At 37.7% G+C, this 13,410-nt stretch overlaps 2 protein-coding genes across 2 annotated transcripts in view; both read left to right on the top strand.

Annotated features, from left to right (window-relative positions):
* The window catches only part of Tmem18 (transmembrane protein 18), a 71,526-nt gene that overhangs the window by 33,081 nt on the left and 25,035 nt on the right, over positions 1-13,410 (top strand). The gene's annotated exons all lie outside the window — the stretch shown is intronic.
* Men-b (NADP-dependent malic enzyme b, mitochondrial) overlaps positions 1-13,410 on the top strand; it is a 31,142-nt gene that overhangs the window by 2,781 nt on the left and 14,951 nt on the right. The window contains exons 2-5 of the mRNA XM_028308905.1: positions 3,421-3,595; positions 5,232-5,390; positions 9,376-9,557; positions 10,723-10,903. Coding sequence (XP_028164706.1) covers positions 3,421-3,595; positions 5,232-5,390; positions 9,376-9,557; positions 10,723-10,903 — 697 coding nt within the window. The remainder of the gene's footprint in view (positions 1-3,420; positions 3,596-5,231; positions 5,391-9,375; positions 9,558-10,722; positions 10,904-13,410) is intronic.

Raw genomic sequence — 13,410 nt, 5'->3', positions numbered from 1 at the left:
ATCTACAAGTCCCACCAGCTTTGTAAATATTTTAGTTCGTGACAGATTGACGGGTTGGTGTGTAAAGCCATGAATAGGTACCAATTGAATAAAGTGTTTCCCCAGTTATAAATAATAATTAGTTTCCAAAATAGCATAGGTAAATACATTTTTAAATTGGCTAATTTCCATTTGTAATAATTATCATAAACATCGGCGAAATCTTATGTCCTTATAGCAGACACTGAAACCAGCCCCCCTAAACAAGTGGCACTTTTTGATCGAATCGAAAATCGAATCCGTCATAATGTCAACTCCATACAAAAAAGGTCTTTCGACCATCTCTTTCGAGTGGTTTGCGATTTTAAAGTGCACTTTGTCTAGACCCGCAGGAGCGACAGCTTAACTATAAGTTCTTAATCGAGTGGTATTTTACCAACTCATAGACTAATTATTTTCTTACTAGCGCTATAGAAGCCAGGTAGAGCAGATACCTAGTTTATAACTAGCCTAGTTATTTTTTCTACAAAAGTTTCCTACCTACAGTAGGCAGGTTATTGTCTCTATTCACTTCAGTCTTTTCTCTGCTATTCAATGACATATTACGTATGAGGGACATTTTAATGCCTCTAATCTTCTTGCTGAAACCTAAGTGACACCAGCTTCAACCGGTAAACTTCATGATAAAATTGTTATTGCTCCATCTATAGTAAATGTACGATCTTGTGATCCTAACTTCATTGATTACCGTAATAATTTGCGTTAGTTTCCTTCCACGATACTTGACGAAGGTCAGCTTACCTGAATCATCGAGATGATTCAATTTAAGCAAGTACGTCCACCGTAGTCTTGTCAACGTTCACATAAAAAATTGATTGATTGCTGTGAATGCTAAGATGTAAAATGTAGGTACTTACTACTTATGTTTTTGAAAAATCTAAGAATTAGAGCATAGAGTCGTAAAGACTATTCTGTCTAAACGTGATCATTTGTTACTTTTGTTACATTTCGCGTGACTAAATCACCGTGCCTAATAAAGTATGTACACGGCTTCTGTAAATAAGAGTATGTAAATGACATTATCTGTTTGTTAGTCTTATGTAACGCAGACGTCACGGCCCAGCCCCCAGATTTTTTCAGCCAAAGAACTGAAAAAATGCAAACATTGTTTAACAGAGAAAACATCAATGACATTATTCTGTTTTATGTTCAGAAGATGTTCTTGAATGTACATACATATTTATATTTTACATACGTTACGACTATTTACTGGCTCATGTCGCGACTCTACATTTAGTGAGTTTAAAGAATTCAGCAGTATTTTTGGCAAAACCAGTCAAATGCAACATATTGTTGGCGTGCAAAAGATTTCGTACGTTTTCTTGATATTTTCTTAATATTACTTGAGACTTTCCATGTTTCGTGATTCTTAGTAAATTGTGCACATGTGTACACAAACAGTTTACGACAAAACCGTTTAAGTACATACGTCACCAGTTACACTCTGAATCATACGAGTTGAGTTTTCTTAAAGTTGTGCAAAACTACAGACGGATTTTCATTATGTAGCGCTTTATTTTCTTGGAATATCACCAGCATCATCATAAATCACCAGAATCCGTCGTTGCCATGGTGTCTTCAGATCATCATCATCATCATCTCAGCCATAGGACGTCCACTGCTGAACATAGAGGTCTCCCCCAATGCTTTCCATGTTGCCCGGTTGGTAGCGGCCTGCGTTCAGCGCCTTCCTGCTACCTTTATGATGTCGTCGGTCCACCTTGTGGGTGGACATCCCACGCTTCCGATAAGGTGGTCCAATTGACACGTCTATTATATTCTTGTAATGTGACTTATGCCTGCGTTTTGTTTACGCGTTGGCATTGTGAGAATTAGCTCTTGGCACGTGAAACATCGTTATCATACTTGGCCCCGAAATAATTTCAACTAAGAAAAACTCCCTACTCCATAAACATACTAATGCTATTGTGATTTTATTTTAAACGTCGCTCTACATGTTTGGGGTCGATGATATTTTGATGCGATGACATAAGAGGTCTTTCATACCATCTTTTTTTGGGTCTATTTCACTTTGATCACATGGATTAGATCACCCAGTTGATCATAGGCGACGCTGGAGCTTTTTCCATGATCATCCATGGATAAGTAGTCCACTTTGATACCTAGGTGATCTCATACATGGGTGATTCATCATCATCATAATTTCAGCCATAAGACGTCCACTGCTGAACATAGGCCTCCCCTAATGACTTTCACATCGCACGGTTGGTAGCGGCCTGTATCCAGCGCCTTCCTGCTACCTTTATCAGGTCGTCGGTCCACCTTGTGGGTGGACGTCCTAGGCTGCGTTTTTCATGGGTGATTAAAGGACACCAAAGAGTCGCCTATGATCACCTGGGTGATTCAATCCAGGTGATCAAAGTGGAGTAGAGCTTTTTTGTCGTATCAGAGTTTCGCGACAAACATTTAGTACCTACTAATGCTGCCATAATTCAGTCAACATTGTCTGCCGGTTAAAAATAAATAAGAAGTTACAATAGTGGGTTGACTATTGATTTAGATGTGGTTAACTGAATTTACCACGCATTCCTTTCGTTAGATAAATAGTAGACCTTATGGCACCCCGACAGGTGTAATCCTACAACAAGGAACCCAAGAACTTTTAACAATAGATTGCGTGGTATTTTTATGCTCTGTAGGAATTGTGGTAGTATACATAAACTTCCCAAAACGGAACCTAAACGTTGTCACTAGTTAAATAAATAGTTTTTATCTCACATTTACCTGGTATGATTTTATTATTCGCATGTTTTGCCAGCGAATATCTAAAAATGAAAATTTGAATGTACCTAAATACTACCTACTGTTGAGGTATCAGCAAGCTAGAAATTGCTACATTTAGGAACATCATTTAGTTGGTCTTCGTAAAATATAGGTAGTCAACTTCGTAGAACCGTAATCGCACTATAATTCTAGCCATAATCCTGGAAGTTACAATTTTTAATTAATGTGCATTAATTAATTTCTCAAGTGTTGGTCGTTAATCCATTATCAGAGCTCGTGATACCAAGTAACGTAATTAATGGCTAATACACTCGTAGTAACACCGAGTAAGCCCTATATCCCAATGTAGAGCGAACACCTTAACTAATTTAAGTGCATAAATAATGAAATTGTTGAACAACTCTAAAATAGTTAATATTTATTGGTACGTTGTTTATTAATGTAAATATTTTTTTTATTACATATCTTTCGAGTGGGGATTCCTTGATAGGACTAAAAGTATTAAAATCCAATGAAAATAGCAACAAGCCTTCAACAACATTGCGAAATTTACTTTCACAGTTCAGCAACAGTTATAAGAACTGTTGCTAGCTCAATTGTTATGAAATTGAACTTTAACTAGTCAATTTGTTACAGATGTTGTTCCAACGCGATAGTTCCGAACCGGGCGGTAGCGTTGGCGCTAGCGAAATGTCCCGGGTTCGAGTCTTCGGCGGTGCCATGCCGGGAGTACCACGAGGTCACCGGCAACATAATCTGCCCCAACGTAGTGCGAGGTATCGATCACCTGAGGGACCCACGATTAAATAAGGTCAGTATTATAGGCCGCCACCAACCGGCCATTGTGGAAATCATTTCTGCTGAACATAGGCCATGTTCAGCAGAAATGATGATGATGATGATTACACGGTACATAAGTATACTAATAATCCACTGTGTGTACGGGTGCTCTTAGATCTCATAGCCACGTATACAGAAACATAGTCAAGAATGAGTTTTGAATGTACGCTCAAACTGAAGCGACTGAACAATTTCAGTTTTCAGCGTCATTTAAATCTCATAAAACTTATTTATTTTTTGCAAATAGGCTTTTAAAAAGCGCTTTTACACGTCCCAGTATTATTTATCCTATCACTGCTTTGAAACAATAAATGGGCCAGTGCTGATATAAGAAGAAGAAGCGCAAGAAACTCGGTCATTTCAGAACACGAGCCGACTAGACCCTCGGTTAAATCAGGTCAGAATACACTAACCATCCTGTGAAAAAGTAATTTATCTATTTACTAACGCCCGTATTCACAAACGATGCTTGCTTAAGTGAAGCAGCAAATCGAACGCACAGCGTTCAATAGAGCTCTGTGATTGGTTGATATGTCATCCTGTGCGTGTGCGCACTGTAAGACCTCATAGTAATGTTTGTGAATACGGGCGTAAGTTATCAACTAGGTGAGTCGAGTGTTCCATCTTAACCTCCGACCCTCAGGTGAGATTGAGGTCAAAGGCAGACTTAGTTCCACGTGAAAGAAAAGCGTGTATTCCACTGAATAGGTCCATTACTTCAAGTATTTTGTAATGAGCAGTTTTGTAGTAAGAAGTTTCTGTACCACGAGGTCGCAGTCAACAATCTGCCCGAGTTAGATATCGATCATCTGAGACCCTCGCTAGGTTAAAATAAGGTCAGTCACTGTGACTACGCCATGGAGTAGGTCAGTGCTTGTAATGTTGTTGTAGAAAGAGAATTAAGGGCCTGATATTACTTTAGTTACATGATCAATAAGTTGTCCTACAGTCACATTAACAAGAGTTTTCTAGTATGTATGTCACCGGAAAATAACAAGAACCGCTTTATACATTTCCTCGGAAATTGATAAACTTCCGTAGGATACTAAACGAGAGATGTATTATTTTACGCCCAAATTTTCGCTGTATATGAGACACGTATAAAAATATCACCCTAACATGGGGCTCTTGCGGAAGTTACAATTACATAAACTATCTGACCAGGCGACCGCACAACTGATAATTCTAAAATTGTGGTCTAGTTTTAACATATATAGCAATTTATTATTTTCGTTATAAGTTACTTTTTACCTAATATGTGTAATTTACCCTTACTAGATGAGGTAAAAGTTTCGTCATTACATCAGCAATTGGAGGATAATAACTGCTTTACCCTGTTTTTGGGAATTACGAATTTGGTTAACGTGTTGGTTTTTTCTGTAACTAAAACCGTCATTATTCTGATACTAAATGTAAAATTGAGGAAATATTGTAAAGTTGACGATATGATTAATGATATTTTAGCTTACTATTCTAGTAAGTATAGGTACTTTTTGGAGATGATTTCTTTTAGTTTAGTTTAGTTTATGTTACTTTTTATTGTGCTAATTTATTGTTTCTTTTTTTATGTGCCAAATAAATTATTCTTTCTTTCTTTCTTTCTTTAGGGTCTCGCCTTCACTTTAGAAGAGCGCCAAGCCCTTGGCATCCACGGTCTCTTGGCGGCGAAATTCAAAAGCCAAGAGGAGCAACTGGACATCTGCAGGATATCGGTGGATCGGTATGAGGACAACCTGAACAAGTACCTCTACCTCGTCGAGTTACAGGTGACTAGACGTGAATAAGGTACCAGTCTTGTGAACATTTGATGTTATTCTTTAGACATAATCCTTTTAAGACATATGACCAGACCACATCGTTATGTACGTAATCATAGTACTTTTAGTATGAAGACCACATTGCATTGCATCGCTTGTGCCTGCGGTGCATGGCCTTTTACGTCCAAAATTGATAGCTGTAATATCTACCAAACGATAAATAAGAGGAATATAATTATGAAACTTATGTCAAGTAAATAAACTCTCTCTCTCTCTAGTAAATAAATTGTGTATATATAGTGGCCCTAAGTAAGATATGACGATTTGTGAATAAAACTTAATATAACTGCACTTGATGCATAGGTTTATCTTACAATGGTATGATTTGAAACTGTGACGAAAAACCTTGATAATTATTGCGACTTTCTAGCCACATACTTTTATTCACCCTGTTTTAAGTTAAATAACACATTCATTTATCAATAAAAATATTATTTGCACTCCACACTAAAAGATACAATCATTTATTGTACTGTTTAAGCGACCATAATCAACGTCATTTCTGCGATTGATAAAAAGATAAGTGATCAAAATATTGAAGATGGCTTATCCGCCGAACTATTGCGTAGAAGATAGCAATTTGAGTGTTATGTGTATTGTTATCATAGACAGGTAGGTAGACAGTATGGAAGTGGCTAGTTAAATTGTTGCTTAACCCGGCGAGCGTAAGGTTGGGTGTGGTACACCCAGACCTTGAAAAATCGATTAATATTTTAATAACAAATTGTTGTTATGCTTCGTGCGCTTGAGTAGCTGCGCGGAGGGACATACGGAAGCGTCCCTTGCCACTGTTTCAGGCGACCGCCGCCCGGGGTATGCTGAGGACGAGGTTAAAGCTGTCCGCGGGTGCGTGACACCCGCCTTACGCTACTTGTAACGAATTTGATCAAACACATTTTATTTTATTTTTATTATTTTATCGATTTTTTTGGTTTTTCTTCAGGCTAAAGATCTAGAATGTCTTACGAAGATAATCAAATAGATTATCAGGTCTTTTCAAACAAACTGAAGTCAGTTCTTCCGACAAGTCTGGTAGTGACCAAAATATTGATGATGTCAACAAAAGAAATTTTGAAAGTGACACAGGAGTAGGAGATATATGACGAGGCAGCATGAAGGATTGGTAGAGAATAATGGCGAAGGCAATGGTAGTTGTTTGTTGGGAAAACATGGAAGNGCCGCTTTTTGCTCTTCACAGAGCGAATGCGGTATCCATCGGGAAAACAACTTTTTTACACCTAATTGTTCATGCAAGATTATTTGTATTTGACTCATGCCAATGTCTAAAGTTGCCTGAATTTCGCGGTATATCACATGTCGATCTTCTTCAATCAGCTTACGCACAGCATCAACGTTTTCTTAGTTGACTGCAGTTTTTGGACGACCTTGACGGGGATCATCACTGAACTTGACACGTCCACGTTGAAATTCAGGAAACCAGCGATAAATTGTGGTTTTGGATGGGGCTTCATTACCAAATGCAGAAATCATCCGGTCAACACACTGTTTTTGTGTTAAACCACTTCAAAAGTCATAATAAATCATCGCTCTTGAATTTTCTCGAGTCAATCCATTTTCTCAACGACTAAACAAGTTTGACAAGACCTTGTGATACGACCGAGAATCTTTTTTTAAATAAATTAATGGTATACGATTTTAAAAACCCTGGAGTTTGCAATTAAATAGATTTTAATATGACAGGAACAGTGGAAATATTCCATTCCCGATACTTTTAGTGCAGCCCTCGTATGTGTATTGTTATCATAGACAGGTAGGTAGACAGTATGGAAGTGGCTAGTTAAATTGTTGCTTAAATAGATATTTTTACGTCTACAAGCTGTTATAGGACTTAACGTATTTAGGGTGGATCAAAATTGTCTTCCAGCGCTCTTTGGGACGCCATTTGGGCTACCATCTACATTAAGATGTAACGTTACTTTTTTTTTGATAGAGTGCAGCATTTTGGCACCCCTTGTCGTCTGGTCTGGTCGACCTATAATCTCGCTCTACCCTAAGATAGACACACTCTAGCTAGTCTAGTATTTAAAAAAATCTCTAACTGAGTTTCAATAAAAGATGCAGTTATAAATAATTCTATCTCACATGAGTGAGTAAGCCTTAGAATAAAAGGATGGCATTCTAAAACGAATTTTGAAGCTTGATCCAATCTCAAGACATCTTTAGACTATAATAACATGATTGCATCTATTTTTGAGTCTTGATTTATTATAGGGCTTATACTATGGAAACTAGATGATGGGGCTTTGTAATAGCTAAAAATAGAATATTTTTTGCCGCATACTTGATTAAAACTTTAACGTCAATGCTAACTAGCGGTCTATTTATAAAACGATGGTAGGAAGGAATGGATAAAGTAATTGGTCACAGTCGAATCAGATACTAAATTAATTTTCAAGGTTGCATTGAGATTTTATAGTTCAGACCAATTTTATCGGCCATAATGTTTTTTCCGGCTCGAAGGACCAAAAAATGGATGTGTGTGCGTACCTATACTTAATTGATATGTATCTTTACGTTCAAAAATATAAGACGTGAAAGAAACGTAAATCAATTAAAGGGACGAAATTGGTTAAGGTTAAAAAAATAGTTTCGTTTTTTGTTGGGCAGCGCGGCCTCACAAATTTTACAGTCAATTATGATCCCATCAAAAACAATACTTGTCAAAAAAACCAAGTCTCGCAACTCAGTTGTTCTACGGTAAAAAGTTGTGAGATCCATGTAATACCAAGTCCAGGCCAGGAAATCTTTAACGTTTTACATAAATTATTGACTTGGCCATCGCACTAAATAATTTAATTTACACGTGTTTTCATGCGATGGCCAAGTCAATATATTTATGTAAAACGTTAAAGATTTCCTGGCCTGGACTTGGTATTACATGGATCTCACAACTTTTTACCGTAGAACAACTGAGTTGCGAGACTTGGTTTTTTTGACAAGTATTGTTTTTGATGGGATCTCATTTCTTTTTGTATTTTGTAGACAGCAGTTATGTATCTAGAAAACTGGACCGAAATTGAAAAATTTTACTCGACTTGGCGGTTGCACTACCGTGCCCCCAAATATTTTAGTTTTTCCTTGATTCATACACCAAACACTACTTATATTCCAAATTTGAAGCTTCTAGGTCTGCTAGAAGTGCCTTAGAGTTTTGATGATCGGTGAGTCAGTGAGTCAGTGAGTGACAAAATTAAGTAACTTTGACCCGTTATAATTCTTAAACTACTGGTTCAAATTGAATGAAATTTTAAATATACCGTGTCTTTACAATGCCTGCATAGCTAATGAAAATTCAGCCTTCTAGTTTTATCCACAACGAAGTTACAGGCAGTCGAAAATGGCCTGAATTGCTTCGAGAAAAGGATGGTACGGCCGTGCCGCTTTTTTGCTCGACTTGGTGAGACAGATACTTGTTTCCATACAATTATTTACTCTCGTTTAAACTTCAATTAAACTAAATTAACCTACCTAAATTAGGAGTCCGTGTTTACGTCATTATGTAGTCACATAAAAGCTATAGAAACAAACATAGACACATAGCTAAAAGAAGGTAGATTTTCCCCTATCCTTGGATCAAGGAAATAGACTCCTTCCTTAATTACAAGGAAATAGTCTTGACAACTTCTTGATTCTTAATTACCCATCAAATCTTTTTCCTTGATACTACTGTGACTCCATATCTGTGACTGCGACCAAGAAAAATAAATAAGACATCTATAGTGATTTTAGTAGTTAAAGACAAACCATTCTATAAAGGACGGTTTCTGAATTCATTTGTTTTAACCAAAGATCTATTAATGGACAAAACCCTCCAAGAATTTCTGGTCCAAGGTCCTGCCCTGCCTACATCTTGGTGCTTCCCGCGATCTCTACTAGAATTAATATATTATTTATTCTTATTAAATTATTGCAGGACAGAAATGAGAAACTATTCTTCAGACTCCTGGCTGAGAACATTGAAAAATATCTGCCTATAGTATACACACCCACTGTGGGACTGGCCTGCCAAAGGTTCGGTCTCATCTACAGAAGACCTAGAGGTCTCTTCATCACCATCAATGATAAGGGGCATATATTCAACATTCTCAAAAACTGGTAAGTAACTTCTTGCTAAAATAAATAAAAACACTGCAAAAGTACTAGGGCAACATAATTTTACAGGCATTTCGATTTTTTCGGGACTACCGAGAAAACTATTTTCCTATTTCTTACTTCAAAACTAGATTTAGAATAAACGTTTTTTTCTGGACAAGCGGCCAACAGCCTTTCATAACCTTCAAAGTTAAAAACGATATTGGGATCATCAACATGTTAAAGAATTACTTAATATTGTTCATTATGCTGAATAATTTTTAAAAGGCTAATTAGTCTGTTAGTTAAAATTCTGAAGAGTGATATTGTTTTGTGTTTCTTAATTAGTGAGTCTGTTTTTGACAACAATGTTAAACATTTCAATTGACTGGGTATTTTTAAATCCACAATAAAATCATAAACGCCACCAGTATCTTTCAAAGTCCTATATGCAAGTGAATCACGGTTAAGATTAGGCCAAACCAACGCGATCAGCCGGCGTGTAGCGATGGCGATCAATGCATTTATTTATTTAAAATCTTTATTGCACACATAAAATACAGTGGCACAACAGGCGAGCATTTAAAGGTTCGGCCAACCAACGCGATCACACGTGATCAGCCGGCGTGCAGCGAACCAATTTTAAAGAATTTTGGTGAAGACTTTCTGTGTTAGATCGAACAACACGCGAGCGAAGACGTGGGCATAACGCTATTGGTTTAAATCATATCAGCCTAGTCCAATGCTAGAGTAGATGTAAGTCTCTCCCAAAGAACGCCACAAAGCACGATCTTAATATCTTTTCACTAGGCCTGGTATCCATGAATGCGGAGGGAAGACGTGTTTGAATAACTAATCAGATTTCGTTATTTTCACATCACCTCACCGCTCAGGTGAGGTTTTTTTTTTGCTTTGGTTCGAAAATCTGTAGCCTAATTCACGTATTTTGACACAGTCAAAATCTCGTTGACGTTTAGAAGTCGTCCTATTGAAAAACAGTTGTAAATCCGTATTCACAAGGGTCATTTTGATAGAACAATTACTCGATAGGATCGCAACTCAGCGATTTGTTGTCGTTGAAGTTTTGTTACGAGAATCAGTAGCCTTTACTGATTGGTTATTTAAACACATCTCTCCTCTGGTGCAAACTGGGCTTTACAGTGTGGTGTATAATGTAATTTTATTTTAGGCCAGAACCCGACGTCCGGGCGATCGTATTCACTGATGGCGAGCGTATCCTTGGGTTGGGCGACCTTGGCGCGTACGGCATGGGAATCCCTGTAGGGAAGCTGTCTTTGTACACCGCACTCGCTGGCATCAAGCCCCACCAGTGTCTGCCCATCACCTTGGACGTTGGTACCGATAATCAGGTCAGTACATACTTGCTAAAGTCCGGTCGCCGAGCAGATAGAATTTCGTCCAATGACCCCAAGCTACCCATCCTTATCGCCCACGTGTAATTGTATTGCTGTCGCGCTCGCACACTCACTGCGGCCGCCCGTCGCACAGACGCGACAGCAATATAATTACGTGCGAGTGGTAAGGATGGGTAGCTTGGGGTCATTGGACGGAATTCTATTTACTCGGCGACCGGACTTCAGATTAAAAGATACACTACAGCCTGACGTTCATATTCACTGATGGCGAGTGTATCCTCGGGTTGGGCGACCTTGGCGCGTACGGCATGGGAATCCCTGTGGGGAAGCTGTCTTTGTACACCGCTTGGACGTTGGTACCGATAATCAGGTCAGTACATACTTGCTAGATACCTAGTATTATTTTGTTCCCAAAGAATATACTTCTTAGAAATGGAAAATGATTGGAACTGTAGATCAGTATGTCTCGATCAAGAGTTATGGAGTTTCTTGCGCCACGTACCGGAAAACGCAGCGTGGGACGTCCACCCACAAGGTGGAACGACGACCTGATAAAGGTAGCGGGAAGGCGCTGGATGCAGGCCGCTACCAACCGTGTGATGTGGAAGTCATTGGGGGATGCCTATGTTCAGCAGTGGACGTCCTGTGGCTGAAATGATGATGATGATTGCGCCACTTCCCATCGCCAGATATGTTGTTCTGAAGTGATAAGAAAGCTGTATTTAGGTCGCGCCTTAAAAAAGCACTACATACTTACTAACTTTAAATTGGTAGTGTCCAGTATTTTGGACAAAGTGTGTGACAAGGGCTTACTTTATCTCGTATCACAGAAGTTAAATAAGAAGGAAATTAGTTTGTGCAAGAAACACAAATGAAATAGTCGTGCGTGAATTCGACAGTTAAACTATTTTTAGAAATAGCGTTGGAAATAGCTGTCATTTTCCTTAAATCTCATATCATTATGTAACGATAAAATTGTGGTATGTAGTTTGAGAAATTAGCACGTCAGTCAAAAGTCAATAATAGCACTGTCAAGGCTATAGTTGTGTGATTTAATATTGTTCCATAGAAATAAGTTGCTATGAAAATTTGTCGCGCTGCGTGAATACACGTAAATGTCAAGGTTTCTGGAAAGTATTGCAAAAACTCATTAATTTAATAATTTAGCATGGTATTCTGCTATATTTATAACTAGCTTTCCGCCCGCGGCTTCGCCCGCATGGAATTTTGTCTCAGAAAAACAATATCGCGCGCGTATTTGCTCACCGTTTAGACCTACCCTGGACTACGACAAACATTTTAAAACCAAAATCAGCTCAATGGGCCCAGCCGTTATCGAGTTTTAATCAGACTAACGAACATCAAGTCATTTTTATTTATATAGATTATATCTATACACCGTGTTACTTTGCATTCTTGCCATATTCACAGAGATAAAAGTAGGGAACAATAACTATTATTTAAGATAAACAAGATACTCCCATAAAGAAAGTACACTAAGATTTTAGTAAATTTGGTTTTTTAGTACNTCGGCGGGTTAAATAGATTTTTTTACGTCTACGAGCTGTTATCTACCCTACGTAGATTCGTTAAGTCCGAATTTACCGTACTCAGGGTAGATTAAAATTGTCTTCCAGCGCCCATTTGGCTCAAGCTATTGATTGAAGTTACTATCTATTATTATAATGTAACATTATTTTTTTGATAGAGTGCACCATTTTGGCACTCTTTAACGTCTGGCACGTATAGCGAACCATCATCTTGCTCTACCCTAAGGCAGACTCTCTGGCTAGTCTAATAGTATTAAAAAATCTATAACTGAGAGTTTATTTTAAGAGGATGCAGTTATAAATGATACTATCTCACAGGAGAGTAAACTTCAGACAAAAACGACGACGTTATAAAATGAATTTCAAAGCTTGATCCAATCTCAAGACATCAATATTTAGACTAATAACATGTTTCCATCTATTTTTTAGTCTTGATTCACTATTGGGCTTATGGTATGGGGACGACTAGATGAAGGGGCTTTGTAATGGTTAAAAATATAATATTTTTTGCTCCATACTTAATTATAACTTTAACTTCAATGCTAACCAGTGGTCTATTTATAAAATGGTTGCAATGAAGGAATGGATAAAGTAATTGGTCACAGTCGAATCAGATGCTAAATTAATTTTCAAGGTTGCATTGAGATTTTATAGTTCAGACCAATTTTATCGGCCATAATGTTTTTTCCGGCTCAAAGGACCAAAAAAGGGTGCGCGTGCGTATGATTAAAACATGTTGATATTATGTTTATGTTCAAATTATACAATACGAGAAAGAAACACAAAGGACGACATTGCTTATAGTTAAAAAAAACTAATCAAATAAAACCAATTTTGTTTCGTGTTGGGCAGTTGCGCGGCTACACAAACTTTACAGTCAATTATGATATTTGTTTCCATACAACAATTTACTCTCGTTTAAACTTCAATTAAACAAAATTAACCTACCTA

Source organism: Ostrinia furnacalis, unplaced genomic scaffold, assembly GCF_004193835.3.
Source record: "Ostrinia furnacalis isolate ACB-3 unplaced genomic scaffold, ASM419383v2 OfSCF2566, whole genome shotgun sequence".
NCBI lineage: Eukaryota > Metazoa > Arthropoda > Insecta > Lepidoptera > Crambidae > Ostrinia > Ostrinia furnacalis.
Note: the sequence above shows the minus strand (reverse complement) of the source record. Positions and strands in the feature narration are given on the sequence as shown.